Here is a 26,586-nt window from a genome sequence, read left to right as displayed (position 1 = left end):
AACCAATGCATTCGTGTATACAACGCTTTACGATGCTATGCTACCAATAGACTAATGTCTGCAACCGAGGCAAAATACAGTCCTCCGGAATCAACACCTTACTCCATGACATGTACGTCCGCTCTGTTTTCCCTATTGTTTTGACCGCCCAACTCCAGTCGCTATGCGGTCTCTATCACGTCAATGTTGCAATGCAATGCAATGCGATGCGCCCAGCCCAGCCAAATTCGGCCGCAAACAATACCCCATCTTCGCAAGCCAGCTCAACAGTTCCCAGCAGTTTCCTCCTCTAGTCGTATCAACACGTTTATAGCATCGGCAAAAAGAATGTTCCCTCCTCCTAAACACTCGGTCGACAGCATTTGCCTGACAAGACCGACAACCCCTCGGACCCCGTTGCGGTTACTTTGCGTTTGTACCTCATATGGCTCTTGAGACGCAACCCTTAGAATCCATTCCTTCGTAGCTTCATGTGTCACGCCTTTTCTAGGTTTCTCTTGCTCCTCTGCTGTACCGAAAGCCCAACAGATTAAAGAGCAGACATACATGCCCCAATAATCTGATATGTCGGACAGGGGTGTTGTCTTCGTCTGACAACCCTCCCCTCTGTTACATTCTGCTTGGCTGGGCGAGCACTGCATGTTCAAGAAGGTCTTCAACGCCCGCGCAGCAAATACTGTTGCTATTAAAGCCGTGTCTGAAATTCTCCATTTTTCAAGAAGCTTCTGATGTTCCGTAAACAAGTCCGAGTCAGTCACCTTTTTGTTAAACACCCAGCTCTTGCCAGATACTGATAGCAGATGATATAGGGGTGTATGGTGCAATGCCAGATAGGTGCTGGCAATGGCTGACTCAGGGAATATCTTTGAAATGGGAAACATATTTAACTGAAACTTTGCTGCATCTTCCACGAGACTAATTTGTGGTTGGCTCTGGCGCCGTGGAAGGAATAATGAGTATACGGCAAGTAAAACTGCCGCATCAAAAGCTGGGCCAGATACTATATCAGAAGCAGATAGTACCCCCAGTTTCGTGTTAGAAATGGTTTTGGGAGCTCTTCTCGTCTGTAATTTTGACCATGATTGAAGATCTTGGGCTTCCCAAGCCTTTGTCGTTGTAGCTGTAAGCGGAATTGGGAGAGTGCTTGGGGAAGAGTAATCCAAACCGATTACAGAACTGTATTGGCGTTCGTGATACCAAGAGCTATGTATATCGAGCAGGAAGCAGGCTGCCAACAACCGTCGTCTTGATTCTGTGGCAATCCATGCTCTCCAAGCTTGGTGCCCATCTCTGATGGAGGGGCGAGAAGCCGAAGTGAGTTGATCACTAATGACCTATCGGATGTTGAGCTGAGTATTCGCATGTAGGTAGTTGATATGAAAGAAAGAGAAAGGTATGAAGAAAACAGATATATAAAAGAAGGACAAAAACATGCAGAAAAGTAGAGAAAGTGGTATCGTAAGAGAATATAGAAAGAAAGATTTAAAGAAGAAGAAGAAGAAACTTAAGAAGAACTAACCCTGTTATAGAGTGAAGCGAACCGAGCAGAGGGTTGGTGCGAATGTGACTTTCTACCGCGGAAGCGTGCGTAGTACTCGCATAGTGCAATCGTTTGTTGGACTGGCATTGACCACTTTTCAAGGTGTGTAAACTAAGTGTATTAGCACCGGCCAATTGTTGCCTGGGCGAGTCTTTGTTCTCTCAACTCACCACTTTGGACTTTTGCCAGGCATAGGCATGAAGCTCCGCCCCCTTCATGCGGTCATCTGCGTCGGGGATAAATTGTGTTGCCAATGCAGCCATAGCACATTGTAGTATATGTTTATGCTCCGTCTCTTCTTCAGGGACGTCTTGGAATGTGCGCTTATGAATGATAGGCTTTCTGGGGTGCACTTGATCCCAATAGACCTCAAGATACCTTGGAATTGCTTCACTAGCAGCAGACGAAAGGGAAAGTGGCATCAGGTCCTGGGTGCTTAGCAAGCCGTTTCCTCCTGAAGTCCCAGAGCTGCAGCTGGCCAGATCGAAAGCCCCGCTTGAAGTTGGTAGCGATGGAACAGCTAACAAGGTCTCAGATTGAGGAACAGCCAATAAAGGGGACACGCTACGAACTGTAGAAGTAGGAATTTGATCGACAGTACTGAAAGTAGTGTCTTCGGAATATCCAGGTAAAGGGAGGCCCATGCTAAAAACAGGAGTGTAGACCTGTGGCGGAGTGTACGTATATGAGCCAGGATATGTGGCATGGTCCATACTTGGTATATCGTTCGGAGTGCTCTGGTAAGCCGACACTGGGTCTATCCAAGGTCCGTTCGTAGCCGGTGCAGGATACTGGTGAGGTCTCGTGTTATTCGGAGGAGTTGAGAAGGCGCTTGTTGTTGCGGAACTATCTTGCCAGTGTAGGTCCGGAGTTGCACTCTCTGGTAGAGTCGGCAATATCGGCATATCCGGTATGTTTCTTGGTTGCTCAGGATTGTTCGGCATGAAACTATTATATGATGTTGATAGATCAGGGCCTAACACGTAGTTGTCTGTGTAACTACCTTGTCTGTTTATACTAGGCTCTGTCTTGAAGTTGTGGTTTAAGTTAGGGGGAGAAACCATTGACGGCCAAGCTCCAGGGACATTGGAATTGTTGTTCACCGGAGCCAATGTTCGATGGTCGTTGTAAGCTTCGATAGGTTTAGGTCGTGTAGCTTCCGCAGGGGACAGTGCATGTGTCCTTGAACTGCCTTGGGTAGAAGGGCGTTCTGGTTCAGCAATATCCATGGTATCTTGATCACTGTTCTTTGTTAGTATTGAGAAAGTTGTAATGCAGTATGCTCAACCTACTGTCTCTGAACATGTCGGTCAAGAAGGTCTTTGCGGTGGAAGGTCTTGTTACAATCACGGATGGGGCAATACAAATCGGGAGGTGAATGGCTGAGCTGATGCCGCCTGGGTCGTAACTGTTAGAAATGTCCATCAAGATCGGAGGAGGAACGAACCTCAAATGTTCTGCTCTAGAGAACGTCTGGCTGGATTAGAAAGCCGCGGTTGTAGACTGGGAAAGGATATCTACCTTGGGACACTGATCGCAATTATGAACCAGTACGCCTTTTTTTGCCTTGCTAATCTTTCTGGTAATTGGGGTCAACCTGACATGCGACTCGCCGCTCGCTGTAGCGGGAAAGGGTCTCATAGGGCTGTTTGACGATGAAGCATGCTGGGCAGAAGCATAAGGTGTTTCATTAGAGCCAATGCTCATGTTGCTGCGGCGTCGGTTGTTCATGTTGAGATCGGTTGTTGTTGTTGTTGTTGTTGTTGTTGTTGTTGTCGGTGATGAGTGATCAATAACAGAAGACGGCTTGGATGATCCTGATGGGTCATGAGGGTTGTTATGAGAAGAGGAGTGTGTCTGATAGTTTAAGGATGTAACATAGCTGTGGACAGAGGGTGAACTTGAAGTCAGGTCAGTGGAACGGCTCTCAGATCGTGGATCGACGGGCTCGTCCTCGGTATTCATGATATTCTTGAGACTGGTCATGACATGTAGTTGATAAATAGAAGCACGAATTAAAAAAGGCAATGAGTCCGGAGAATTATTGTAGGTCAAGCCAAACTTAGTAAGACACAGCCCCCCAAGATGCGGATGAGCAGTTCCCGGCAGACAGAAGGCTTTAGGCTCATGTAATAAAGGTGGGCGATGAGGGTATAGAGCAGCAGGTGGGAGTATTAGTGGGGGAGTTGACGTAGAATTTCATCAAGATGAGTAGATGAAGGAAGGGTATGGACGGCTAAGGCTGGGGACACAGCGTAGGCGATGCTAGCCTCGAGTGATGAGCAGGGATGTATGTGGGTGCGAGGACGGGGCTCGGTGTAAGTGAGATATTTACTCTGATGCTAAGATAGAAACCAAGAGAGGCATTGCTAGTTGAATCTGAGCATGGTTAGTTGAGAAAGGGATAGAGATGGAGTTGCAGGGGAGGGTTCAAGTGATTGACCCAAGATTGAGGACAACCCTGCGAGCTGAGCATGGGGCGCAGGGCCCTGATGCATGGGTGGACAAGATTAGATGTTCTGTGAAGTCATCAAGTAAATGATGGATGATGCAAGGCACTCGACGGTCTGGGGATGCTGTAGAGAGCATGGATGGAATGGCCTCGAGACCAAACCCGAATGGCCATGCAGTCCGTCCATTGTTTAGTTTGGTTTGGTTTATCTGCCCATGTGCCACCCTTTCACATTGACCCTTGTCGCATGCTTGCCGCTCCCTGTTCGTCGAGATGTGATGCGACAAGTGGCGGGACGGGGCCGCAAGCGCCATCTAAGCCTTCAAGGAACGGTACCTGATCAAGCGACTAGCGCCCAGGCTTGGTGCAGTGCGGTACCAATCGAGAGTATCAATGTCAGCTACATAAGACATTCCCGACCGATCCGATGTTCTACGGCCAGACAAGCCGCGCTTATACAGCTGCCCAATGCCTTGTGAGGAAAGGCACAATGGCGGCGACGATCAGTAAGAAAGAGAGCTGTGTCGGCAACAAAGTTGCAACTAAAGCTCAAGCAAGCCTTGTAAGCAGGGAAGCAGGGAAGCAGCTAAGGGGCGTAGCTACTGAAACATCTTTACATACCTCGGAGCTAGGGTGTCTATGTATTTATCGTCCTGTATGTACCACAGAGTAGGATTTTGGAGCTTGATCGGGTGGAGGTTTGTTTGTTGCAAGGGGCACTGAGACAGTGTGGGCACGAGCATGAGCGTGTGCGGGTAAGGCGTCAAGGCGCCTGTTGGTGGCTGTTTTAGAAGCGATCGTGACAACGGCCCATCACAATACTCGACCGGGATTGATGATAGAGGAGTGGAATAGATCCAATACAAAGGGGCTGAGTGTTAAACTTGGATTGTACCCAAGTACCTAGAGGGCAGGAACGGCGGCCGACTGGGCTGTCCCCCTTGCCTGCTTTGTACTTGCATCGCTGACAGGTACCAACTCATAGGTACCATCGCGGGTTGGGGGGGTTTTTCGACATGCCTAGATGACACTTTAAGGCTGTCGGCTGGCTGTCAAAGATACATACAGCATGTCAGAATTCAATGTGATATATAGGTACTGCTAACAGACGGTCGACAGCCTTATTTTGTCATCTATATATGTTAAAAAAAAACCCTCTTCCCCTATGGTAGTACCTGCCATGTTGTACGTATTAGCCCTCCCTCAAGCTGACATGATAGTACGGGCTTGCTATCAATAGCGATGGGTGGACATAACATGCCGACTGAATAAGCAGGCCATGCAATGCATTGTCAAGTTGAATTAAAATTGATTATTGAGTAGTCTTGATATGTATAATGTTGTCTTGTTCGGTTAGGACTTGGATTTTCTTCTTCCTTGCTGAACCACGTTTATTCCTAGGCTCCCTTGTCCAATCTTACAAGTGCTTATCCAGTGGGTTACTGGCAATTAGCTCTAACCCACCCATGAAGCCTGATGGTATGGGCCAATATCTTGGCCCGAGAATCATCTCAACTATGAGCCATGGCACAGTTTACAGAATGTGCTGCTTTCCCAGGCAATTGGCTTCCTTCTTCCTTGCTCATCTTAGTTAATTGGAATCTATACTGGATCCGTTCTGCTGGTAGCGCCAATTTGAATCCCTGTCTTGCTTATACAGGGGTGATATTAGCCCAGCCCTGTCGGGCGCTAGAGCAACCAAGTAGAAATCCCTTAGGGGACACACCAGGACTCAGCCACGTGAAGGCTTATTGGTTAGTATTTCATGATGACCTGACATGACCTATTTTTATATATGGAATACAGGAGCTGCGCCTGTCAAACCCTTGTCCATAACTCTGTTTGCTTGCAGTGCGATGAGGATCAGGGAAGTGTCTGTATAGAGTAGGCGAGTCTTGAATGATCGACAGCTTACTGAATTAATTTATTTAAGACGAGGCATTCTTTGATACACAACTTAGTCATACGATTCCAATAATGCCTTGTGTTTTAAGTTCAACGATCCTTTAGAAGATGAGTATCTGAATCAACAAAGGTCAGTGCTTCGCTTCTCTAAAGATTTCATGTCGGAAGCCGTTCAAAATAAAATATGCGGGGTCGGACCGTTCCCTTTGGTTGTTCCACCGTCTCCCCGCCTTTTGGCTGGAAATGGACATGGCATCAGGGCAACACCATCACGACAAACGTGTGCAAGTCTTTCTAAATTAGGCCTGCATATTCTTTATGTGTTGTCCATCGAATTGGATCTAGTAAATCATGATAATGATCCTTCTCCTCATCCTCACCTTCATGAGACCCAAGATACTATCTATATTGTAAGATTCGGCCCGTGCGGAGAATATTCCTTCTTTCATGCCCTCCACGCGACCTGCGAAAGCACTGTAACCACATATCGCGTGCAAGAGCGGAAAGCCTCCGGCGCTTGGGATCCGACTATTTTTGTCGTTGGAGGCTCTTTCTGACCAATGCGATATCAACAAGAAGCGGCTTTTCCAAATGCAGATCTTGGTTGAATGTTTATCTTGGTTCCAGATGCCAAGCTCTTCGCTAGTATCCCGTCCCCATGCGCGAACTTACATCGTCACCAACATTGGCATTTTACGACTAGCTTTTCAGCACCGATGCACCTCTGGTCTGATTTGCATGTGTTCCTTTCTGGGAAGGGTAGCAGATCTGCACGTCGGGAGTTGCTTACAATATGGCTACCATTGCGTACCACTCACCTTTTGTTATTGCAATTCCTCCATACACCGCAACTTTACTCAAGCAACGAATCATCTATTTCCAATTTTTATTTGAGTTTATTGTCAATGAGATCTACCGGAGCTTGCGTCCTCTTTCGGACACATATACGAATATGATGTCGCGACAGTTCTGTTTTACGACCAGAAACTCAAACATCAGAGTCCACGAATACAATGGTCCATGCAATTTGCATCTTTACCCCTTCTAATCTGTTGTTCCTTTCTTTTTCTCGGTGATTTCTGTATTTGCTGTCGATGCACTGTCACGTTCTCTGTTGACTGTTTGGTCGCCAAATTTAGATGTCCCTCTTGTTATTGCAAACCGGGCATGATTATCATGTAGGGTATGAGGGGTGCTGTTTTAACGAAACGTTACTTCAGATGCTTAAGCATTCATTTCCATACCAAATACTTTTAATGCTTATACATGTGACATAGCCGCTCAGTTAAACGCAAACTAAGCGCGATCGCCCCATATCGTGACATACTGCGCTTGCGCCCTTCGGAAACTTGAGTACCCTGGAGAAATCTGATTCGGGCTCGGGATCGAACTCATCAGAGCCTCCAGCTAGGTTACCGTACGATGAGGCGTTAATCGAATCTGAGGTCAAGTTTTCCCAAAGTGATTTTTTTGCTGATGACTTCCAAAATATTGGCAGCCAGCTCAGCCCAGTACATTAGTACACGAAACGCAATGTGGACATCATCGAGTTCAAATAAGACATGATCTCTTCCATTATTTCGCCCGCTGCCGTACACGTAGTACTGGACAGAGAACTCTGGCTCAGTAGCGTGCTAACACGTCTCCGTAGCCGCAAGAGCATTCGATACATAAATAGAAGCCGGAACGCCTTGTATACCGGCCCTTTGTTAAAGACATAGCCGAATACTGATTAAAGTAGTAATCCAAAGCCCATTGCACAAAACACCTGCCGTCTCTTTTACGATGGCCTTGCCTCCTTTGCCATCGGGACATGTTTTTATCCTATCTCTCACATTTGTAGTTAAATGTACACGGCTCCGTTTATAGCTTGGAGGAAGCCGCTGCAGTAGGGGTGTCTGATGATTCCTTTGGCGACTTGGCGTGGGCATCGCTCTCTTCAGACTCATCGTCGCTGGGACCTCGGCTGCTATCGGCGACATTCACTCGGCTCTTGGTCATCTATATAGTTGTTAGTCGACCCGAACTAAGATGGCATGGTTTTCTTGTTACTCACCCATCCTCGAACACCACCAACAAGGCCGAGGGCGTATCCAGTGATAAACTCCTTGGGTGTACCAGAAGTACCTGGGGTCGTAGGTGAACGAAGTCCCTCGGCGGTACCCGAGCTGTTAAATCGGGCAGGGCTTTGAGGGCGGCTGACAGGCCAGAACTGCTTCAGCTCGCGGCCGAGTTCTTGGCCAGTAGTGGACCAGTTGTTTGTGATGTTCTCTCGCAGGTCCTGGACGTGACGCTTGAGGTCCAGTTCGTTCTTCTTGAGCCAGCTGACGTTAAGTTCCTGACGGGATGTACCGCGCTTGAACTGTCTGGCAATGTATTTCTCGTAGTCGCGCACGATTCTACAAATATTAGAACAATCATCGGAGCGGGGGTGGAATATCGGCTTACCTTGTAATGAGGCCAGTTGTGCTGACGCCCTCTGTACGCTGAGTAACAAGGAACTTGCCAGCGGCCTTGATGGGCTGGTAAATATCGTCGCCTTCGTCAGCACCGTAGGGGAGATCGTCATGGGCAACGTAATCGAGCTTATTCGCGTCGAGGAATTCGGGAGTGACGACCCATGGGCAGTCTTCGATAACCTCATCAACCCATTTGCAGTGACGGAGGGTCTCGGCACGCTCAGCGGCAGACATGACAGTCAAACCCTTGCGCTTATGTGTTTCATGATCGCCTGTGACGCCGACGACCAGCGTTGTGTCGGGGAAAGCTTTCTTGGCCTGCTCGAGTTGTCGCATATGACTAGGAAGTTGTTAGCACACATGATTCGACTGCGCAATTCAGACTACCTAAAGAGAAAACATACCCCAAGTGGAAGAGATCAAAGACACCATCAGCGTAGACACGGACAGGTCGTCCAACAGGGGGAGGGTTGGTCTTGTAGCCACCAGCAGGATCTTGTAGGTTGCCAATGGGAGGAGGGGGCATAGCCTCGATTCTGCGTTGCTCCTCTTCATCGAGCTCCTTCAAAGCTTGACGTCCTTTGCGACCAACTCGCTCAGCAATGTCGACGCTGGCTTCGGTGGTGTCGCTAGGCTCACCAGGGTCAATGGTGTGATCACGGTTCGAGCTAGAGCGCTGCCTCTTAGGAATTGGAGCTGAGCCGCGGGCGTGAAGACGTCCCGACTCGGCAGCAGTAGTATCACCCTCCTCGCCTGAAGCATCACGCGAGGATGTCTGGATGCCATTCTCACCAAAGTCGTTTGTGGATTCGACGCGAAGAGAGTTTCTCTTGCGCTTGCCGCCTTGAGATGATCCGGAGGGCGACGACATGGCTACGGCTGACGAAGATGAATGGAAATGACGCGGTTTCGGGCTTGGTTGGGGGTGGGACTGTCGGGTTGTGGGAGAGAAAGAGGGAAGAGAGGTCTTTATTAAGAAGAAGCGATGCCCCCAGTGTGTCTAGGTAGGTAGGTAGGTAAGTAGGTAGGTAAGGTCTGTCCTTAGGTACGTGCTGGGAAACGACGGGGGATGGAAATCAGTCGAGTCTTGTACAGCAACTTATTAACCTGGAGAAACGGTTACGGCTACCGAAGCAGTCCCACGTTGACGCGAAAAAAACCGGGTCTAGGATTTGGGTCTCGACCTTATGCCAGAGCTGATTGGGCTTGGGGAGGTGATGATCCCTGCAAAAATCTGGGGGGGTTCTAAAACTTGGCTCGCCTTACAGTAGAGCATGTAGCTTTTTTTATACGGGACGAGGGATACGGTTGGGGATACCGTCATCGGGAGGCGAGATATGATGATTGATAAGAGACCAGAAACAAGGAATGCAGCAAAATGCAGTCAACCAGAAAGATAAGTAGGAATTAGTCTTGAAGCCATCTGTACTGTACAACCCCTTAGTTATTGCCTGCCACGAATTACCTTTTCTCGAAATGACAGACACAATCTAAATTAAAAAAGTGGTCCAACTCTTCGTGTCCAAAAGGAGAGCAATCTCAAAAGAGTTAATAGCGCAGCCGCATCGTATCGTAGTGTAACCCATCAGACTTCTGTACATTGGGCAATTGCTCTCGTGACAATCCATATGCTTGTCTCTTTCGTAATTGTGCTCATCATGAATTTTGAGCATCTCAATGTTGGTTTTTTGGCCAGAATTCGTTGCTTCAACTGCTCGATTTCCCCAGTTTTCGAAGACCCGTGGCGTCATCATTGCAACCCCCCCTTTCATCTGTCCTCTCTCTCTTTGAGTTCCAGGAAAAGGGGAAGGAGAAGGAGAAACTCATGGAAGGAGCAACCTCGAAATTGTGAGCTGCAAGTCACATGATGTTACACGTCAAAGTTCCAATACATTCACAGCGTCTTCAACATGTAAGCCGCGTCAAGTTGAATGATCTTCAAATAAGCTTCACACAACGATTGAACAAAAAGTGGATACGTGATGCTATCACCAACTCTGATGCGATTCCGAGCAGTTGTCATCTTGGCAAAACGCACAAATCTCCAGCATTTTCTCTAATACCCCAACTCGTACAGGCCTTTATGACTCCTATTCGACTTGGTCGATGCTTTTACCGTTGCACTAACCCATCATCACCAAGCTCAGACCCAAGTCTTCCCCAGATTAGCAAACCCTTGAGATCGCAGCCAGGAACACAAGTTTAAGTATGCAAGTGCGATTCGATGAACTGGCTCTGCTTCGTTACCTTCCCGTTACTGACCTCTTCCGGCTGAATTCTTCACCTCCAGGGTCCAAAACATTTCATGTCTCAGGCCGTGGCTCCTTACTCCTGCCATACTGACCTGATCTCTTCATCAGAAAGGGCAAGTCATTGCTTCAGTTCTTAACTTTGATTGGGGGGTCACTGAATATATGTAACCACCCGTCTACTGACTAAGGGACTGAGGCAATCATTTACTAGCAATACTTTAGGTAGGGTATACCTAGGTATCTTAGTAGATAATCGAAGTTATCATAAACAGACTCCGATCTTTCACTGTCCAAGTCTGCAGGATTTCCAAAAGTTATTCATCTATTACGTTCACTCAAGGATCCAGTCACGCATAAATGAGATTACTACTTGATCCTCATCTCCGTTTCCCCATTTCAGATGAAACCACTAACACTTTTGCTTGGCTTCTGCGCCTTCTTCCATCTTACAAGCGACGTCCCGGTCACTTGTTCCATTGTGCAGTTGGCCTCAAAGGGAACTGGGATGTCAACCATCCCTAGCAATCTAGCACCTATACGTTTTCGCAAACCCCGCCAATCCAAGCATCTCGGTTATTAGACCCTTCAAATAGACTTGGGCCAAGCCTTCACTATATGCGGCCAGAAGCACCTAAGCCCAGGTTTTAGCAACAGACATACCATCGTTTTGATGGTCAATTCTTCGGTTCCTGTCATTAGCCTTTTGCCCAGGGTTGATATGCTTGTACTTGGAGGTTGAGGGATAGAGATATCGCATGTTGGGCACATTTATTTAACGAGTATAGTAGTCGAGGTCATCACGGTTTAGCTTCTCTTGACATTTGCATTTTCTTTCACATTACCCTCTGGTAGGTAGTTACGGGCAGGCCCAAAATTCACACTTTTTTATTCTTATACTCTCGTTCAACTTACACCTTTCAATATGCGAACCTCTGCTGTTTTGACGATTGCCAACTTCGGCACAGCGTTTGCCGCAGTGCAAGTGTACAACCAGTGCGGTGGCAGCGTCTATTCCGGTGACAAGGAGTGCCCTTCTGGATCAACCTGTGTCGAGGCCAGCAAGTGGTATAGCCAATGGATTCCTAACTCCTCATCCAAGAAGGCTGCCTCAGTCGAGAAGACTGATTTCGACTTTCCCGCCTTCGGGCTCCCAGCATTTCCTGCACCTCCTCAAGCTCCTTCCGTCGAGGGCAACAACAACCAGGGCGGTGACGATGTGTCAACTCCATTCACTCCCACTGTCCCTGTTCCCGAAGAGCCTGTCGAGACTGCCATCGCTGACCCGATTGTGGCTCCTACCAGTGCGCCCATTGAGACCGGTTCTGGGTCTGGGTCTGGATCTGGGGGTATCACGCGAACTATTCCAGCCTTCAGTGGTGCCACCGCCGTTGCTACTGCTATTCCTGTCTCTGATGAGCTCGATGGTGGCATGGCTTACTACGATCGATCCCGTAAGTTCCTTGATATGAAGGTTTTCTGTCTGTAGAGACCAAGAAGAAACTGGTGAGGCCGATGCCATGTTCATCCTCGAAGACGGCGCTACTCTTCGCAACGTCATAATTGGCCCTGGCCAGGCCGAGGGTGTTCACTGCAAGGGCAAATGCACCCTCGAGAACGTTTGGTTCGAGGATGTTTGTGAAGATGTCATTACCTTGAAGCAAAAGCCAGGTACTTCTATCATCCGTGGCGGGGGCGCTTTCCATGCTGCCGACAAGGTCATCCAGTTCAACGGCCGCGGCACAGTTGAGATTTCCGACTTTTATGTTGAGGACTATGTTAAGCTTGTCCGATCATGTGGCAACTGTAAGGACAACGGTGGTCCTCGAAACGTTGTTATTGAGAATATCGCTGCCGTCAACGGTGGCGCTCTAATGGGTAGCAGAAAAGTTGGCCTCCTAAGTCTTAGGGTATAAAAATAAGTAGTCTAAGGACTATAGCCTGAGGAGCATAAAGTAACCTGCTAATTTCGTCTCTTATACCTCCAGCGGCTAACTTTTCTGGTACCCTGATGGGGTTCTCTGCGGCAGTAAGTCATGCCCTTGTTTTTTGTTACCCTACAACTGACAAATATCCTAGTCAACACCAACTATGGCGATACGTGCACCATCTCCAATGCTTGCCAAGACGAGGGCAAGAATTGCGATCTCTTCGAAGGTAATTCTAGAGCCAACTAAACTGTCCAGCGGTCCTGATGGCACTTCTTGTAAGGTCAACAGTTTTATCGAGACCTGCTAAATGGGCTTCATCAAAATCGAGTAGAGTAGATTAAATGAATCAACGCGTGCGACTACAGCAGAATCCAGATCTTGTATGACCTTTTAATAGGGGAAGTCTATTGGTTCAACATATTGCAGGTCCAGGATGGCCTTCAGTAAAGGCAGCAGGCCATAAGAGGCTGCTATGAAGGTATCTGAGCATAAACCCTACAGCCTTAAGGTCGAGTTCGGATTTACTGTTCCATTTCTTGTCTTCAAAAAAAAAATTGTTCAGTAGTTCCCCAGCTTTGGATTGATATTTGGCAGGTTGAAGCCAGCCAAGAAAGTGAGTCTTGCTCAGCAACACGGTCACATATCCTCATTATGTTCAATCGAGCCGAACTGATCGGCCTACCTGTCTATGCGCATCATTGAATTATATGTGCTGTAATTGAAGTATAGCACTCTCCCATTTACATGACATTGAACGATCGCTACGGCCTATCGTACTCGGATGGCAAGGCGGATGCATGTTTATACAGGACCTCGGTACTCCAGTATAGTGACTGACTGTTATCATCATCCATGACCGCACTGCAGTTTATCAGTGCAATCAAGCGGACCTGACAGTTGATATCCAGTCTTGTTGTCCTTTCACATCGCCTCCCTTTTGCTTAGGTACACTGCAAGGGTACAAGTCGGAAAAAGGCCCAGGGCTCACAACCCCAATGTTACAACACCGTTATCCAACTGCACCTGAACCTGAACGATCTCCCGTATTAACTAAAATTTGAGTTTGCTACTGTAACTCTACATTGGTCTTTATGTTCAGATTACGTGGCAGGATATTTAGCTCCTGGAACAAGGTTGGCTGAAGTGCCACCTTGTAAGGGTGAACCGATTCGCAAATATTAATCTCACTGATGAGCAGACGAGAAAGGGGCTACATTACGACTGTTGGAGCGTCGCGGACATGCTACAACCTGCATATTCTTGACCTTCAACTGCGAGACTAGCATGGGTTATTGAACCCGGCGACACAAGGACGGCGGCGTTGGCCCTATCCATGTCCAACTGCACGAAGGCTTCACTCTAGGAATTGATGCGAAGTGACTGAATGCATGGCTATCGATTACAAGGTAGGGGCTGGCTGATTCAAGTTTTTAGTCGCATGTAATCACAGCTGCGTCTGTCAAGAGATACACTCTCAAGGACAGTTGTGGTGATCAAATAGAGGGGCACAGCCTAGAGCTGACGAATAAAGCAGACTGGCTAAACAAGCAAATGATGATTTGTAAGTTTTTAAAAGGAGACGGCAATTTGCAACGGCATTTGAGTCTTTCCAAAGACCTCGGGTTGGACTCATAGCAGGTTCGTGGGTAGACTCGATGTAGCCAAGATCAAGTTGGCCGAGGAAGAATCAAAGCAACACTCGTCTACACGGACCGAAACTCACACTCTTACAGTGTAATTGACACTTTGTCAATCATAAACTGTTCTTGTAAGAAATATTTGGCAATTTTAGACACTATTAGTATCGGGCAAGATGCACGTTTCGTCTAGCATGTAGGAACTTGGTCACGGAAATTCAAACTTGGTTGCGTACACTGCAGTACAAGACAACTAGGGTATAGAACAGTGTGTTAAGACTAGATAAAGCTCTCAATAAAAAGATTTGAGTCGGAAAGACGGGCAACATCACGATGCCGAGTCGAAAAGTAGATGCTACTTGTGGAGGAAGTTGACGTTTCAAGGTCGAAGGATGGAATGTCGTTGACCAAGTCGAGGCTTAGCTTCATGCACGATTCGTATAGCAGACCCTTGTCAGTGTAAGAGATGGAAGCGGATGCAAGCGAGCGATGAGGCTCAAAAATGAAAGTAAAAATTGATCTCATCATCTGGGGATGTTTGTCGTCAACATCAACATAATCCTTGTCAAATCGCTATACGAATCGTGCATTAGTGCCAAGATGCATGATTGGTGCGTAGGATTATCTGGGGCAAATGAGAAAAAGTACCTGATAATCTTATGAGAGCTCACCAAAGTTTGAGGTACCTCAATTTCCATCTGCATGGATCGACTGCTTTGCCTGTCAAAGCCTAACATTGATTGGCTGGGTCCCCTGAGGGAGATTGACTCGGAAGTGTAGAAGGAACGAGCGCGCCAATAGTACAACACGTTTTTCTCTTATTCGGGTTCTGTTTTGGTCTGGTCTCTACATCACGAGAATTGTTTGTCTTTGCCTCTAACATGCCCACGCAAACTTCCATGTTGTGTTGGCCGCACGCCCCTCCACTTAACAATTTTCCTTTCCATGACCCTGTCAACTTCTAATTGATTTTTCCCCCTTCCTTCTTACTGATTTAATCCTTCCCCTGATCCTTCAGAAGAGAACATCTTGGTATATCAGCGGATACTGAATACCTCTTTAGGCACCTTTCTCTCAATGCCCTAGTCCTCGATTGGAGGTTACCGTCACCGCTCGCTCCTCTTTGTGGTCCCTCCCCCCTGTAGCCCAACTACCACTAATTTATTGTGGTTTTGTTTGTTTCCGAGCGACGTACCACGTCTGCATCTTTCGTCAACCAAAAGTGCAATTGAGGCGCCCAATTGCTTCTCTTTGCATTGACAAGACCCTCCCTCTGTCACTGTTTTATGCACGCACTGTGAGACAAGGACAAGTATTGTCTACCATCAAAGCCTGATTGTTACTTGGGCTCGAACCGCTTGGTCTGGTTTCTTGGTCGCCTCTACGGATACAACACACATATATAAGGCTTCGCTTGAACCCTTCGTTCAACATGTCGTCAAGATATTCTCTACGCCAAACTCCCAGGTTTGTTTACCTTTATTCTCATCACTTTCATTAGGCACATGCTAACATTGCGCCTCCAGGAAGAAGGAACTCTTCGAGGGCATGGTAGAAACCCCTATTCGTCGTTCACGTTCAGCACGCCGCCAGACTTCTCAACCTCTTTCAGACGTCGAAACCGACCTTGCTGCTGAAGTTATCCCCCAACCTACACGTCGACGAACTGCCAGATTCAAAGAGGAGCTCGACGAGGAGACAGACTCTGACAACATGGGAGCTGTTAACAGGGCTGCCAACGGCAAGACCAACGGTCATGTTAATGGCAATGGTAATGGCTACACCAATGGCCACGCCAACGGCAATGGCTACACCAATGGCCACGCCAACGGCAATGGAGACGTGACCAATGGCTATGTCACATCCAACGGTGCTGCACCCACTCAGACTGTCATGGAGAAGACCGAGGGCGTTTCCCACGACCCGCACGTCGTTGATGGCTGGAGACCTGGCCAGGACCCCAAGGTCGACTACTCGGGCGAGGTCGAGTTTGGTGGCTCCTTTGGTACTGCTGCTATGATGACCCTCTTCCCCGTCCTCATGTGGTACATGTGGATTGGTGCTACCTACTACGATGGAAAGTTCCCCTACCGAACAGAGGGTCAGTCTTGGAGCGAATTTGGCGCCCATCTCGTCAACCTTGTTTACACCGGTGCATTCCCCCGTCTCCAGATCTGGGTCTGGTACTGGTCTTATCTCATTGTTGAGGGTGCTTTCTACTGCCTCCTTCCTGGTGTTTGGGGCTACGGTAAGCCTCTTCCTCACGAGGGCGGTAAGCAGCTTCCCTACTACTGCAACGCCTACTGGAGTCTCTACACCACCCTTGCCTGCCTTGCTGGTCTGCACTTCTCTGGCATCTGGCCTCTGTACACTGCCATTGATGAATTTGGCCCTCTTCTGTCTGTTGCCATTCTGAGCGGCTTCCTCGTTAGTATTGTCGCCTACTTCTCTGCTCTCTGGCGTGGCAAGCATCACCGCATGACTGGCTACCCCATCTATGATTTCTTCATGGGTGCTGAGCTGAACCCCCGTATGTTTGGTATTCTTGACTTCAAGATGTTCTTCGAGGTTCGCATGCCTTGGTACATTCTCCTCATCCTCAGTCTTGGTACCGCCGCTCGCCAACATGAGCAGTACGGCTACGTCTCTGGCGAGGTTTGGTTCCTCGTCATGGCTCACTTCCTCTACGCCAACGCCTGTGCCAAGGGCGAGGAGCTCATCATCACTACTTGGGATATGTACTACGAGAAGTGGGGTTTCATGCTCATCTTCTGGAACCTGGCTGGTGTTCCTCTTTCTTACTGTCATTGCACCATCTACCTGGCCAACCACCACCCCGATGTTTACCGCTGGAACCGTGGTATCCTGGCCGCTATGTTTGTTGGCTACCTCTTCTGGTACTGGGTTTGGGACAGCTGCAACAGCCAAAAGAACCGTTTCCGTGCCATGGAGAAGGGCAAGTTGGTTCTGCGCAACACCTTCCCTCAGGTTCCCTGGCAAACCATCCACAACCCCAAGACCATCGTCTCTCCCCAAGGAACCATCCTTGTTGACGGTTGGTACGGCCTTGCTCGCAAGATTCACTACACTGCCGATGTGTGGTTTGCTGTTTCTTGGGGTCTGATTACCGGATTCGAGAGCCCCTTCCCCTGGTTCTACCCGGTCTTCTTCTGCTGCATGATCGCCCACCGAGCCGCCCGTGACATCCACCGCTGCCGTCGCAAGTACGGTGACGCCTGGCTCGAGTATGAGCGACGCGTTCCTTATCTCTTTATTCCTGTAAGTCTGTTCACAAAACCGACCCTGTTGACTTTTCGCTAATATTTGCCAGTACGTTATCTAAACGATCCCCACCCGAAACAACCTTTTAGGGCCGTTGAACTTCATATTTGGGAGACAGGACTTTATGGTTATAGTTATTATTGAAGGTATTCTGTCGAGGAGGCAAGTGTGCAAGAACAACATGCACCAGATGTCACATGATAAATAAAGGAGTAATTTGCGCATGAAGAGACGAAGAAACGTAATACGGAGAGGTTTCTAGGAGGGTTGGATACGAGTCTCCAATAATTGTCGAAATGATTAGACTTCTTGGATGTTATTAGACTTTGTAATTATTTTACTTGTTTGCACATATTTTACTATTGGTTATCGTCTTAAAGAATATTGTTTCAATTGCGTGGTTGAACAAAGCGACAGCAGCCTATTGTTACTCTTGTAACAACTGCTTGGACTTGAAGTATTTCGTGTTTCCTTAGCGCTCACGTTACATAGAAGACATTGTGTTGACTACCAAGTCACAGTTTGTGAAAACAATATCAGATTCAGTGTGAGGAACAATTAGCAATAGCATACACTGGTTAATCGAGTTCCCTTCACCGTCTATGATGAGAAGCCTCCCGGACAAAAACACGCGCATTGACAGTATTTTACAGAAACCATTCTCTCATTGCATAACATCACCCCCCTCTTCCGACTAGTAAAAGCATAACAAGAGCTCGAATCCATTATCCCATTTCCGTGCACAAAAGGGCAGATGCAAGGTCGGACCTGACCATGCGCCCACGTCTCCAATCCCCTACTCCGAATCCGCGTCCGGAACATGAAGTAGGGAAAGTTGTAACGCCATATATGATCTCATTCGTTTTTACCATGGTCCCGAACCGCCCGTGTGTTTTTAGTACGTTGTTGTCAGGCTGGGTTTCGGGACAGGCTCTGTCGAGTTGGTCCTCTAGCAGACAGCGTCGACAGTGGCCTTGGAGTTCATGAGGAGAGCAACAATAAGACCGTAAAGACCTGGGACATAGTGTTAGGCAATTGGAGGCTTCCAAACAAACGCGACAAAACATACCGAGGACTTCAGCGAAAATGAGAATCAGAATCATTCCGACGAAGAGACGAGGCTGTTGGGCAGTTCCTCGGACACCAGCATCACCGACAATACCAATGGCGAAACCGGCAGCCAGACCAGCAAGACCGACGGAAAGACCAGCACCGAACTGAATAAAGCTGGTGAACAGAGGCAAGTCCTGCTTGAGACCATCGGAGATAAGGACTGAAACGACGAGACCGTAGATACCAATGATACCAGCCATAATGACAGGGACAATGTCTGTACAAGTTAGCACTGGACGAATACCCAACGTTGTTTCAGAAGGGCCGCGTACTCTTGACGATCAGGTCAGGGCGGAGGACACCCATGGCGGCGATACCGACACCAGACTTGGCGGTACCATAAGAGGCACCGAGACAGGTGAAGACAATGGCGCAGGTGCAGCCCATAGCACCGAAGAAGGGCTAGACGAGGATTAGTTATATGCATCTTGATGGTAAACCGATATCGTCGACCGCCTCACGATGGATGGGCGTCGCGAGGTGACGTCGACGGTACGGATAACGTGGAGGACTAACCGAGTAAACGGGGCTGCAAAGGCGCTCATGTTAGCTTCAATTATTAATGGTAATGTAATGCGAGGCCATTCTGACAGGTTTTCACGTTGAATGATGATGCCTGAAGCTCCTTGTGATGATGAGGGAGCTTGATGATGATGGGGGCAAGGAGGCGCGCAAGCACATACCAAAGTTCGCTAACCATCTTGACTATTGTGACGCGAAAACGGTACAGATATCAATCGAAAAAGGTCGTGTTGAAGGAAACGAAGTGCACGTGGGAACGACAGGCGAGCTGAATTGTCGGGAGATGAAGTCGTTGGTTAACGGGTCGGTTGCTTAAGACGAAGATGTCGAGGTAAGGTGTGCTGGTTAAGGTCTCATTCCAGGTTGGCGTCTGGTTGGCGGCAAGTTTTGCTGTACTGTGGTAGGAGGGAGCACGGGGGAGCATTACCTAAGACGCCACGGGGGTTACTACTGTTTCGGATTAAAGATAGACCACACACGCTAGTCCCTGGCTGGTGGATCGAGGATCTAGGTGGGTCTGACTTCCACAGCCTCGCATGCTGAAGCCACACAAGGCTCGCCGCCACATCTGAAATTTTCCGCCTCGGCGCATATACTTCTAACTTTTTTTTCCCTCTCTTCCTTCCCTCTTGACTCTGTCGATACATCGCCAACCACGTTCCATCAAGTTAATCTTAGTCCTCAGGGCGAGCCAACGCAAGGAACCCTGAATTACCATCTTGTATGTTTTAATACAGCTACCACCGCTCAACCAATCTCCACCACTACGCCCAGAATTAGTTACTGACCGCTCACCACCAGAATCTTTCCTAAACACAAACCTCGGTTTTAATCTTCAATATGTCTGAAAGCGCTGGTACAGTCTGCCCTCTCTCGAAGCTACAATATGCGGTGTGCTAACCTATATGATAGCCTGGCCCCTTGCCGATCAGAAGCTCGAGCAGGAGCTTCTCGATCTTGTTCAGTCTTCTCAGCGTAAGTTCTTTCTGAGCTGGTCTGTTTGAGGGATTGTCGCTAACGCGCTGTTGTACAGATGCCCGCCAGCTGAAGAAGGGTGCCGTAAGTGTTACCTGATTTGCAACTTTCCCTTCATCCTTACTAACCATGCTGTAGAACGAGGCCACCAAGACCCTGAACCGTGGTGTTTCTGAGCTTGTCATCCTCGCTGCCGACACTCAGCCTCTTGCCATTCTCCTCCACCTCCCTCTTCTCTGCGAGGACAAGAACGGTAAGCACTATCGGTACACCAAGATGTTCGCATTTTGCTAACTTCTGCCCGCCAGTTCCCTACGTTTACGTCAGCAGCAAGATGCACCTCGGCCGTGCCTGTGGTGTCAGCCGTGCTGTCATTGCTGCTAGCATCACCAGCAACGACGCCAGCGAGCTTGCCGGCCAGATCCGAGCCATGCGCGACAAGGTCGAGCGTCTCGCCATCTAAGATACCCAACGAGCCGAGGAGGAAAGCAAAAGATGGAAACGTTTTTCGTTTGTGGGCAGCCGGCTTCAAAAGTCTGTTTATTGCTGCTGAGATCTGTCGCCGAACTTTGATGGTTCGGTCCCAATCATATGGTGCAATAATTGGTGTATGAAATTAGGCCCTTGGGTAGAATAGTAATATCATCAACTGTCTTGACGAAAGCCCAATACGAAAACGAGCCAAAGTGGATATGTCGAACTATTTTCTAATGCGAATGCGGTTTCGGCGGCTTTTTGGCGCTATAGATATACAGTGGTTACAGCACTGCCAAGTTATGACGTCTCCACTACCAAAAATCTATTAAGCTGATGCGGTCATATCTGATTTCTGTTAAGTGAACTGCGGCTTTCCCCGGCTCTTCCTGCAGCTGGATTGTAACTCAACTTTGCATCTCTTGTTGTTGCTTGATCGTCAATCGCTCTGTTATCACTCCCCTGTCGTTGCCTCTGAATGCCCGTACATCATCGCCAACGACAAGTTGCGTGCCCCGCACAATGCCAGCCATCGCTCGCAAGCTCCTCATCTGCGCAGCGATAGATGGGCTTGTGATACAGCCTCTGTCTTCCAAGGGTCAACGACCTTTCCAACCGGTACGAATTAAATACGGCGACGCGTCAATTTCTCGTGTCCAACGCGAATATGTATCAGATGATTCAAAACCAGACTCGTCGTTTGAAGCTTTTGGAGTGATTGGTACGAAATCTCATGGTCCATGCTTACTGGCCCGTCCTATGTCATGTAAAATCGAGGCTGATTGCTTTACTATTCTAGGTCTTATCACTGTGTCCAAGTTGAGTTATCTTGTTACTATTACCCGGCGCCAGCAAGTCGCACAGATATGTGGCCATCCCATATACGTCGTAACCGAAGTCGCCATCACACCATGCGTATCGAAAACAGGCGCCGAGGAGGCCATAAAGAGAACCTCGGACCATCTGTCACGCCAAGCAAGAGACTCAGGAAACGATAGCGATAGCAGTGAAGAAGAGGATGTCGAATTTCCTTCCAGAGCATCAGACGAAGTTGAAGATGCTATCATCGATGACGACGATGCAAGGCCAGGTTCTGCCAGGAGTCGCGTTGCAGAAGATGTAATTCGCAGAAGAGGAAGCTATGGTCGATTTGCGCAACGTTGGTTTAGTCGAAGTGGCTGGACTCTGGACCAGAAGAGAAACATGGGACTAAGCAATGCTCCAAAGGTGTCTGAAGCTGCTTCTACTGCAGTTGAGTCCTCCTCAGACGAGGCGCAGGAGGGTCCCGGCAGTGTTGCGCCCAGTGAGCCTGAATTGTTGCCCAAGCTGTTGCGGACTGCCCAGGTTCTATTTGGCTCATCTCGAAGTTTCTACTTCTCTTATGACTTTGACCTCACCCGCTCCCTCGATGAAAGATCTGGGCCTCAGAATACCGAGCCCTTGCACAACCAAGTAGATGAGGTGTTCTTTTGGAACCGCAATCTCCTACAGCCATTTACATCTAGTGGGCAAGATTGTCTAGCGTTACCTTTGATACAGGGTTTCGTGGGACAGAAAACATTTATCGTTGATAACCAGCCTCCGCAAAGCGATGACAAGGGAAAGGATTCTGTCGAACTTTCCGACCTTTCGCCCACGAAAGAGCACTCAGAGTTCCCGGGATTTGGAAGCTCCAGAGCGTCCATTGACCTTCGTTCTTCAGAGAGAAAATATGTTATTACTGTGATTTCGCGACGCTCCACAAAAAGAGCTGGTCTGCGATATCTGCGCCGTGGCATTGATCAGGACGGTTTCGTTGCGAACATGGTAGAGACTGAACAGCTACTCTCCACGCCTACTTGGGACCCGTCTTCGAATGTCTACTCCTTTTTGCAAGTAAGAGGCAGTATCCCTCTTTTCTTCAAACAATCCCCATATGCTTTCAAGCCCACGCCCATACAACAACACTCTCAGAAGGCCAACCAAGTTGCGTGCTGTAGACATTTTGAAAGTCTATCTAGAAATTATGGCCAACTTCAAATCATCAATCTTGTGGAAAAGCACGGGGTTGAATCAATTATTGGTGGTGCGTACGAGAAAGCAATAGAAGAAGTTAACAAGAAAGTAAGCCAAGATAACAAGATACCCTTCGAGTGGTTTGACTTTCACGCGGCTTGCAAAGGCATGAAATTTGAAAATGTCAGCATACTTTTGGATCAACTCAGAGATAAGATTGAGAGCTTTGGCAGTACCGTACAAAGGGATGGTAATCAGGTGTCCCGGCAGCAAGGCGTCTTCCGAACCAACTGCATGGACTGCCTTGATCGCACCAACGTCTGCCAAAGCTCGTTCGCAAAGCATATGCTTGAAGTCCAGCTCAAGGAGGAAGGATTTGACATGAGCGCACAGACGGACCAGGTAACTGCTTGGTTCAATACTCTTTGGGCAGATAACGGCGATGCAGTGTCGAAACAGTATGCGTCAACAGCAGCGATGAAGGGTGACTATACGAGAACGCGAAAGAGGGATTACCGTGGGGCTTTGAACGATTTGGGCCTCGGGCTTGCTCGATATTACAGCGGGTATGTTTATCAACCACAAGCGCTTTATTTATTAATTCCTTTTCTAACCAAAATAGCATGGTCAATGACTACTTCAGCCAAGCAGCTATCGATTTCCTCCTCGGAAACGTAACGGCGAAGATCTTTGAAGAGTTTGAAAGCGACATGATGACAAAGGACCCAGCGGTGTCTGTCACCAAGATGAGAGAACTGGCTGTTGAACTGTGTCAGAAGCGAGTGATAGCCGATGAAAAGGAAGAATTCCATGGCGGATGGGTACTCCTGAGCCCAACCACACCCGACGCCATTAGGTCTTGGCCCCTGGAAGAAGTTGTTCTCTTGCTAACAGATACGGCTCTCTATTCATGTCGTTTTGACTGGATGTCCGACAAAGTATCATCCTTCGAGCGCGTTGAGCTCGACAGTGTCACAGGTATCAAGTATGGAACTTACATCACCTCGACAATCTCTTTGTCTCACATCGATGAGGTCAAGAACGCCGGCTTCGTGGTGACATACAGTTCCGGCAAAAGTGACATTCGTCGTACCAATACACGAACCCTATCAAGCCACGGTACAATGGCAGGAAAGGACAGCCCAGTCGAGCAGAAGGACGCGAGTTTACCGGCCAGTCTGGCGAACTTGCTTACAAGCAAGAGTTCGTCAGCATCACCGCCAAGCGTTCGCCGTCTTGTCTTCAAAGCAACCAATGCAGACTCCTCCGTCGCTGTTTTGGGTGACGATGGCCCGAAACAAACAGAAACCCAGCAGGTGTCCACAATATGTGGTGAAATTGAACGGCTGGCACTGGAAAAACAACCACGACAACCAGGCGAGGACCATGAAGCTCTCATAGAGACGGGTCCTATCATTTCTCTTGAGGAGGCGAAGAAGAATACGGGATTGCTAGAACAGCTGGGGCACTCGCTCAAGAAGATGGTGTGGGCTTGATTGACCATCCAAGAACCGACGTAAAGAATCGACGCATACGTAATAATGGCATAGATAATATAAGGCATAATACCAAAGTATTGCTCAAAATGGCAATTTATGATTATATTGGTTTTTGCAGGCGGTACAAGTGCATCTGGTAACGCATATCCTCCAAGGCTATCGGATACGACAAGTCTTCTGGAAGACGAAACCATATGGATTCGTCCGACTGCAGCTTCTCCCATGAGTACCCAGGAGTTTCAGTTTCCATAAGGGTGTGGTCTAGTAGCCATTGCATAGGATACTTCTTCTTTTCTTTGCCCAGGGCTGCTTCAGAGTAACTACCTGGACTATCTACCACAAGGACCAGGCTGTCCGGAGCAAGGACTTGTCCTAGGTTCTTAAGGAACTTGGTTGTTTTCCCGATCCCTGCCGTGGTGTACAGTTCATTGAGCGTGAAGAGTAAGGTCAAGAGGATAGGTGTCTTGCCACCAGCGCACTGAGCAGAAAGAGAATCAACGTCAAGGCTCAAAACATCTTTCTGGACAAATGAGAGGGAAAGCTGATCTTTTCCTAGCATTGGACGGTTTGCTGCTTGACGAGCTGCAGAAGCATACTTTGAGATTGGTGGGGGGCTGATAGTACTTGATTCCAGGAGAGACACGACCTTTGCCCATGGACCTGAATCGAGAAGCGTCAGATGGCCAAATGTAGAAGTGGTTTGGACGTAGGATGCAAGAGCGACATGCTCGGCCGCACAACCCCCGACAGACAACATATGTAGAGAGGCATTCCGTGAAGGAGAAGTGCTGTCAAGCTTGATAGATTCTATTCCGGCGGCGACATCCTGTTCCGGCTTATCGTTTTCGTCATTAGTCGTTTCTCCCTGAGTCTGGCCAACATCAGACTCCTCGCGCGGTGTCTCCTCGTTGGGAATCAAAATCTTTTCAAGGTGACGCTTGATGCTTAGCAGCACCGTAGCATAGCAAAGGGCTCGTGTGGGGCTCCATCGAGCAGCATAGGCTTTAAGATAATCCTCCCTCCCGAATGCGGTAGCAAATTCTCTGTTGAACAATGCCTGCTTTATCTCCTGTAGCGTCGTTGTGAAGTCATCTGAAGTGAGCGTCTCGTTGAAAGCGCTTGAGAAGATATTTAGAAGACGCTGCTGCTCCTCTTCGCTCTGAAGAGCTGGTGAAGAGGTTTCTGACGGGGCATTTGATTTTTTGTTGCTGCTCTGCTTCGATGAGGAAGCAGCCTTCTTGGAAGGACCAGTTTTCTTGACCATTTTCCTTTCTCTCTCTTTCTCTATCCTGAAATTTCCGGGATTTTCAGCTCATTGGCTGGATTATATTAGCGAGTAAACAAACTTGAGGTTGTCGTCGGCAACGTCACAGCAGTTGTTGGTTTAGTAATTTGATATTGGAGGGGGAAAATCTCGGACATGTTTGACCGACGAAATCGAAAAACCCCACTTCCATCGGAGGCTGTGAGTAAGTGAGCTGGCGTTCTTTGGTGAGAGACAGCGAAACCAAGGGTGAGTGCAAACGAGTTAACACTTCATTATGGGAGAGATTCGTATTGTTAGCAACCAATCTCGTGAATATCACATCAAATTTTAGTTCTTGTCAAACGTTTGTCATGAGTGCTGGGCGGCCGCGAAACTTTACGACCGGAAGAGTCGAAGCTCTTAGTTAGAAATGTCATATCATTGATCAGCAGTTACGGCATCATTGATAAACACTGACATAGTTTATCCTTTACCGTGTTGGGGTGAAAAGTGCTGCATGTAGCTACCACACCTCAATCTCTTGGCTGCCTTGCTCTATTTGTCAACTCGTCTTGTCTTTTTTTTTTTTTTTTTTTTAAAGAAAACGACTACAGACCGGTATCGCTCCCCATCGAATTTCAAGGTCGACAAAGTCGTTAGCTTACTCAACCAGTTGCGGCTGTGACACTGGAACACCATTAGCCGCACCTCTGGCAGGAGCAGAATTTGAAAACGGCATTGTATCCGACTCAATAGGAGCAATCGGACTTGGGCTGCTGCCCCTCTTGTGTCGTTTTGAACCCCTCGTTTGGGGGTCTCATTTCAATGCTTTTAGGCGTACCAATTCGAAACTCGTTGGAGTTTCCATATGGCCCATTGAAACGCTTTTGCCTATTAATTGCCGGTTAAATTTAACCAGTGGGCGATACTCAGCCGCAGCTTTAGAATTGAGGGAAATAAAAGTATGGTATGGTAGTAGTCATCTAGCTAAGCGCGTTTAGTAATATCTGATGTTTTTACACAACCTCCAAGAAAAATTTCATTATCAAGGCCAAGAATCGCCAGCAAAGCATGGCTACCTATGCACGGTTCACATGTTGGATAGAGTAGCAGAATAGAGACACAAGCAATGCAATGCAATGCAATGACGAAGTGGCCACTCGACGTCACAGCAGCGAGAATTTGTTGCCAGAAGTGCCGCCGTTATGGATATTCATGCTGATTAAAGAGGGTCCATATCCTTGGGCGAGCTGGCGAATGTATGTACCTCTCTGAAAGGTGAGACAAGACCAAAGAGGACCCTGAGC

General features: G+C 48.2%; 8 protein-coding genes across 8 annotated transcripts; 4 read left to right on the top strand and 4 right to left on the bottom strand.

The window, feature by feature from the left end:
- Window positions 1–263: 263 nt before the first annotated feature.
- FSST1_005832 (uncharacterized protein) lies at window positions 264–3,526 on the bottom strand (the record flags this gene model as incomplete). Its single annotated transcript, XM_083232146.1, has 6 exons — window positions 264–1,334; window positions 1,520–1,651; window positions 1,711–2,782; window positions 2,833–2,937; window positions 2,988–3,013; window positions 3,062–3,526. 6 exons carry the CDS (start codon window positions 3,524–3,526, stop codon window positions 264–266), a joined length of 2,871 nt encoding a protein of 956 aa, XP_083089262.1.
- A 4,234-nt stretch (window positions 3,527–7,760) lies between these two features.
- Window positions 7,761–9,227, bottom strand: FSST1_005831 (choline-phosphate cytidylyltransferase; the record flags this gene model as incomplete). Its single annotated transcript, XM_083232144.1, has 4 exons — window positions 7,761–7,898; window positions 7,954–8,296; window positions 8,346–8,696; window positions 8,761–9,227. 4 exons carry the CDS (start codon window positions 9,225–9,227, stop codon window positions 7,761–7,763), a joined length of 1,299 nt encoding a protein of 432 aa, XP_083089261.1.
- Window positions 9,228–11,530: 2,303 nt separating this feature from the next.
- FSST1_005830 (pectate lyase-domain-containing protein) lies at window positions 11,531–12,843 on the top strand (the record flags this gene model as incomplete). Its single annotated transcript, XM_083232143.1, has 3 exons — window positions 11,531–12,059; window positions 12,103–12,515; window positions 12,685–12,843. 3 exons carry the CDS (start codon window positions 11,531–11,533, stop codon window positions 12,841–12,843), a joined length of 1,101 nt encoding a protein of 366 aa, XP_083089260.1.
- Window positions 12,844–15,605: 2,762 nt separating this feature from the next.
- On the top strand, window positions 15,606–17,494 carry FSST1_005829 (ergosterol biosynthesis ERG4/ERG24 family-domain-containing protein; the record flags this gene model as incomplete). The annotated part of the gene is made up of 2 exons (XM_083232142.1): window positions 15,606–15,640; window positions 15,700–17,494. The coding sequence occupies 2 exons, from the start codon at window positions 15,606–15,608 to the stop codon at window positions 17,492–17,494; spliced, it is 1,830 nt and encodes a 609-aa protein (XP_083089259.1).
- Window positions 17,495–18,404: 910 nt separating this feature from the next.
- FSST1_005828 (H(+)-transporting V0 sector ATPase subunit c) lies at window positions 18,405–19,113 on the bottom strand (the record flags this gene model as incomplete). Its single annotated transcript, XM_083232141.1, has 4 exons — window positions 18,405–18,469; window positions 18,525–18,785; window positions 18,841–18,970; window positions 19,030–19,113. The coding sequence occupies 4 exons, from the start codon at window positions 19,111–19,113 to the stop codon at window positions 18,405–18,407; spliced, it is 540 nt and encodes a 179-aa protein (XP_083089258.1).
- Window positions 19,114–19,930: 817 nt separating this feature from the next.
- FSST1_005827 (RNA binding protein SNU13) lies at window positions 19,931–20,528 on the top strand (the record flags this gene model as incomplete). The annotated part of the gene is made up of 5 exons (XM_083232140.1): window positions 19,931–19,946; window positions 20,003–20,065; window positions 20,124–20,149; window positions 20,204–20,318; window positions 20,374–20,528. The coding sequence occupies 5 exons, from the start codon at window positions 19,931–19,933 to the stop codon at window positions 20,526–20,528; spliced, it is 375 nt and encodes a 124-aa protein (XP_083089257.1).
- A 533-nt stretch (window positions 20,529–21,061) lies between these two features.
- FSST1_005826 (SacI homology domain-containing protein) lies at window positions 21,062–24,030 on the top strand (the record flags this gene model as incomplete). The annotated part of the gene is made up of 2 exons (XM_083223789.1): window positions 21,062–23,100; window positions 23,157–24,030. 2 exons carry the CDS (start codon window positions 21,062–21,064, stop codon window positions 24,028–24,030), a joined length of 2,913 nt encoding a protein of 970 aa, XP_083089256.1.
- Window positions 24,031–24,133: 103 nt separating this feature from the next.
- Window positions 24,134–25,297, bottom strand: FSST1_005825 (uncharacterized protein; the record flags this gene model as incomplete). The annotated part of the gene is made up of 1 exon (XM_083232139.1): window positions 24,134–25,297. The coding sequence occupies one exon, from the start codon at window positions 25,295–25,297 to the stop codon at window positions 24,134–24,136; it is 1,164 nt and encodes a 387-aa protein (XP_083089255.1).
- Window positions 25,298–26,586: the final 1,289 nt, after the last annotated feature.

Source organism: Fusarium sambucinum, chromosome I (genome assembly GCF_050947815.1).
Source record: "Fusarium sambucinum isolate potato_lamoka chromosome I, whole genome shotgun sequence".
NCBI lineage: Eukaryota > Fungi > Ascomycota > Sordariomycetes > Hypocreales > Nectriaceae > Fusarium > Fusarium sambucinum.
The sequence above is the reverse complement of the archived record's forward strand: the minus strand, read 5'-3'. Positions and strand labels throughout refer to the sequence as shown.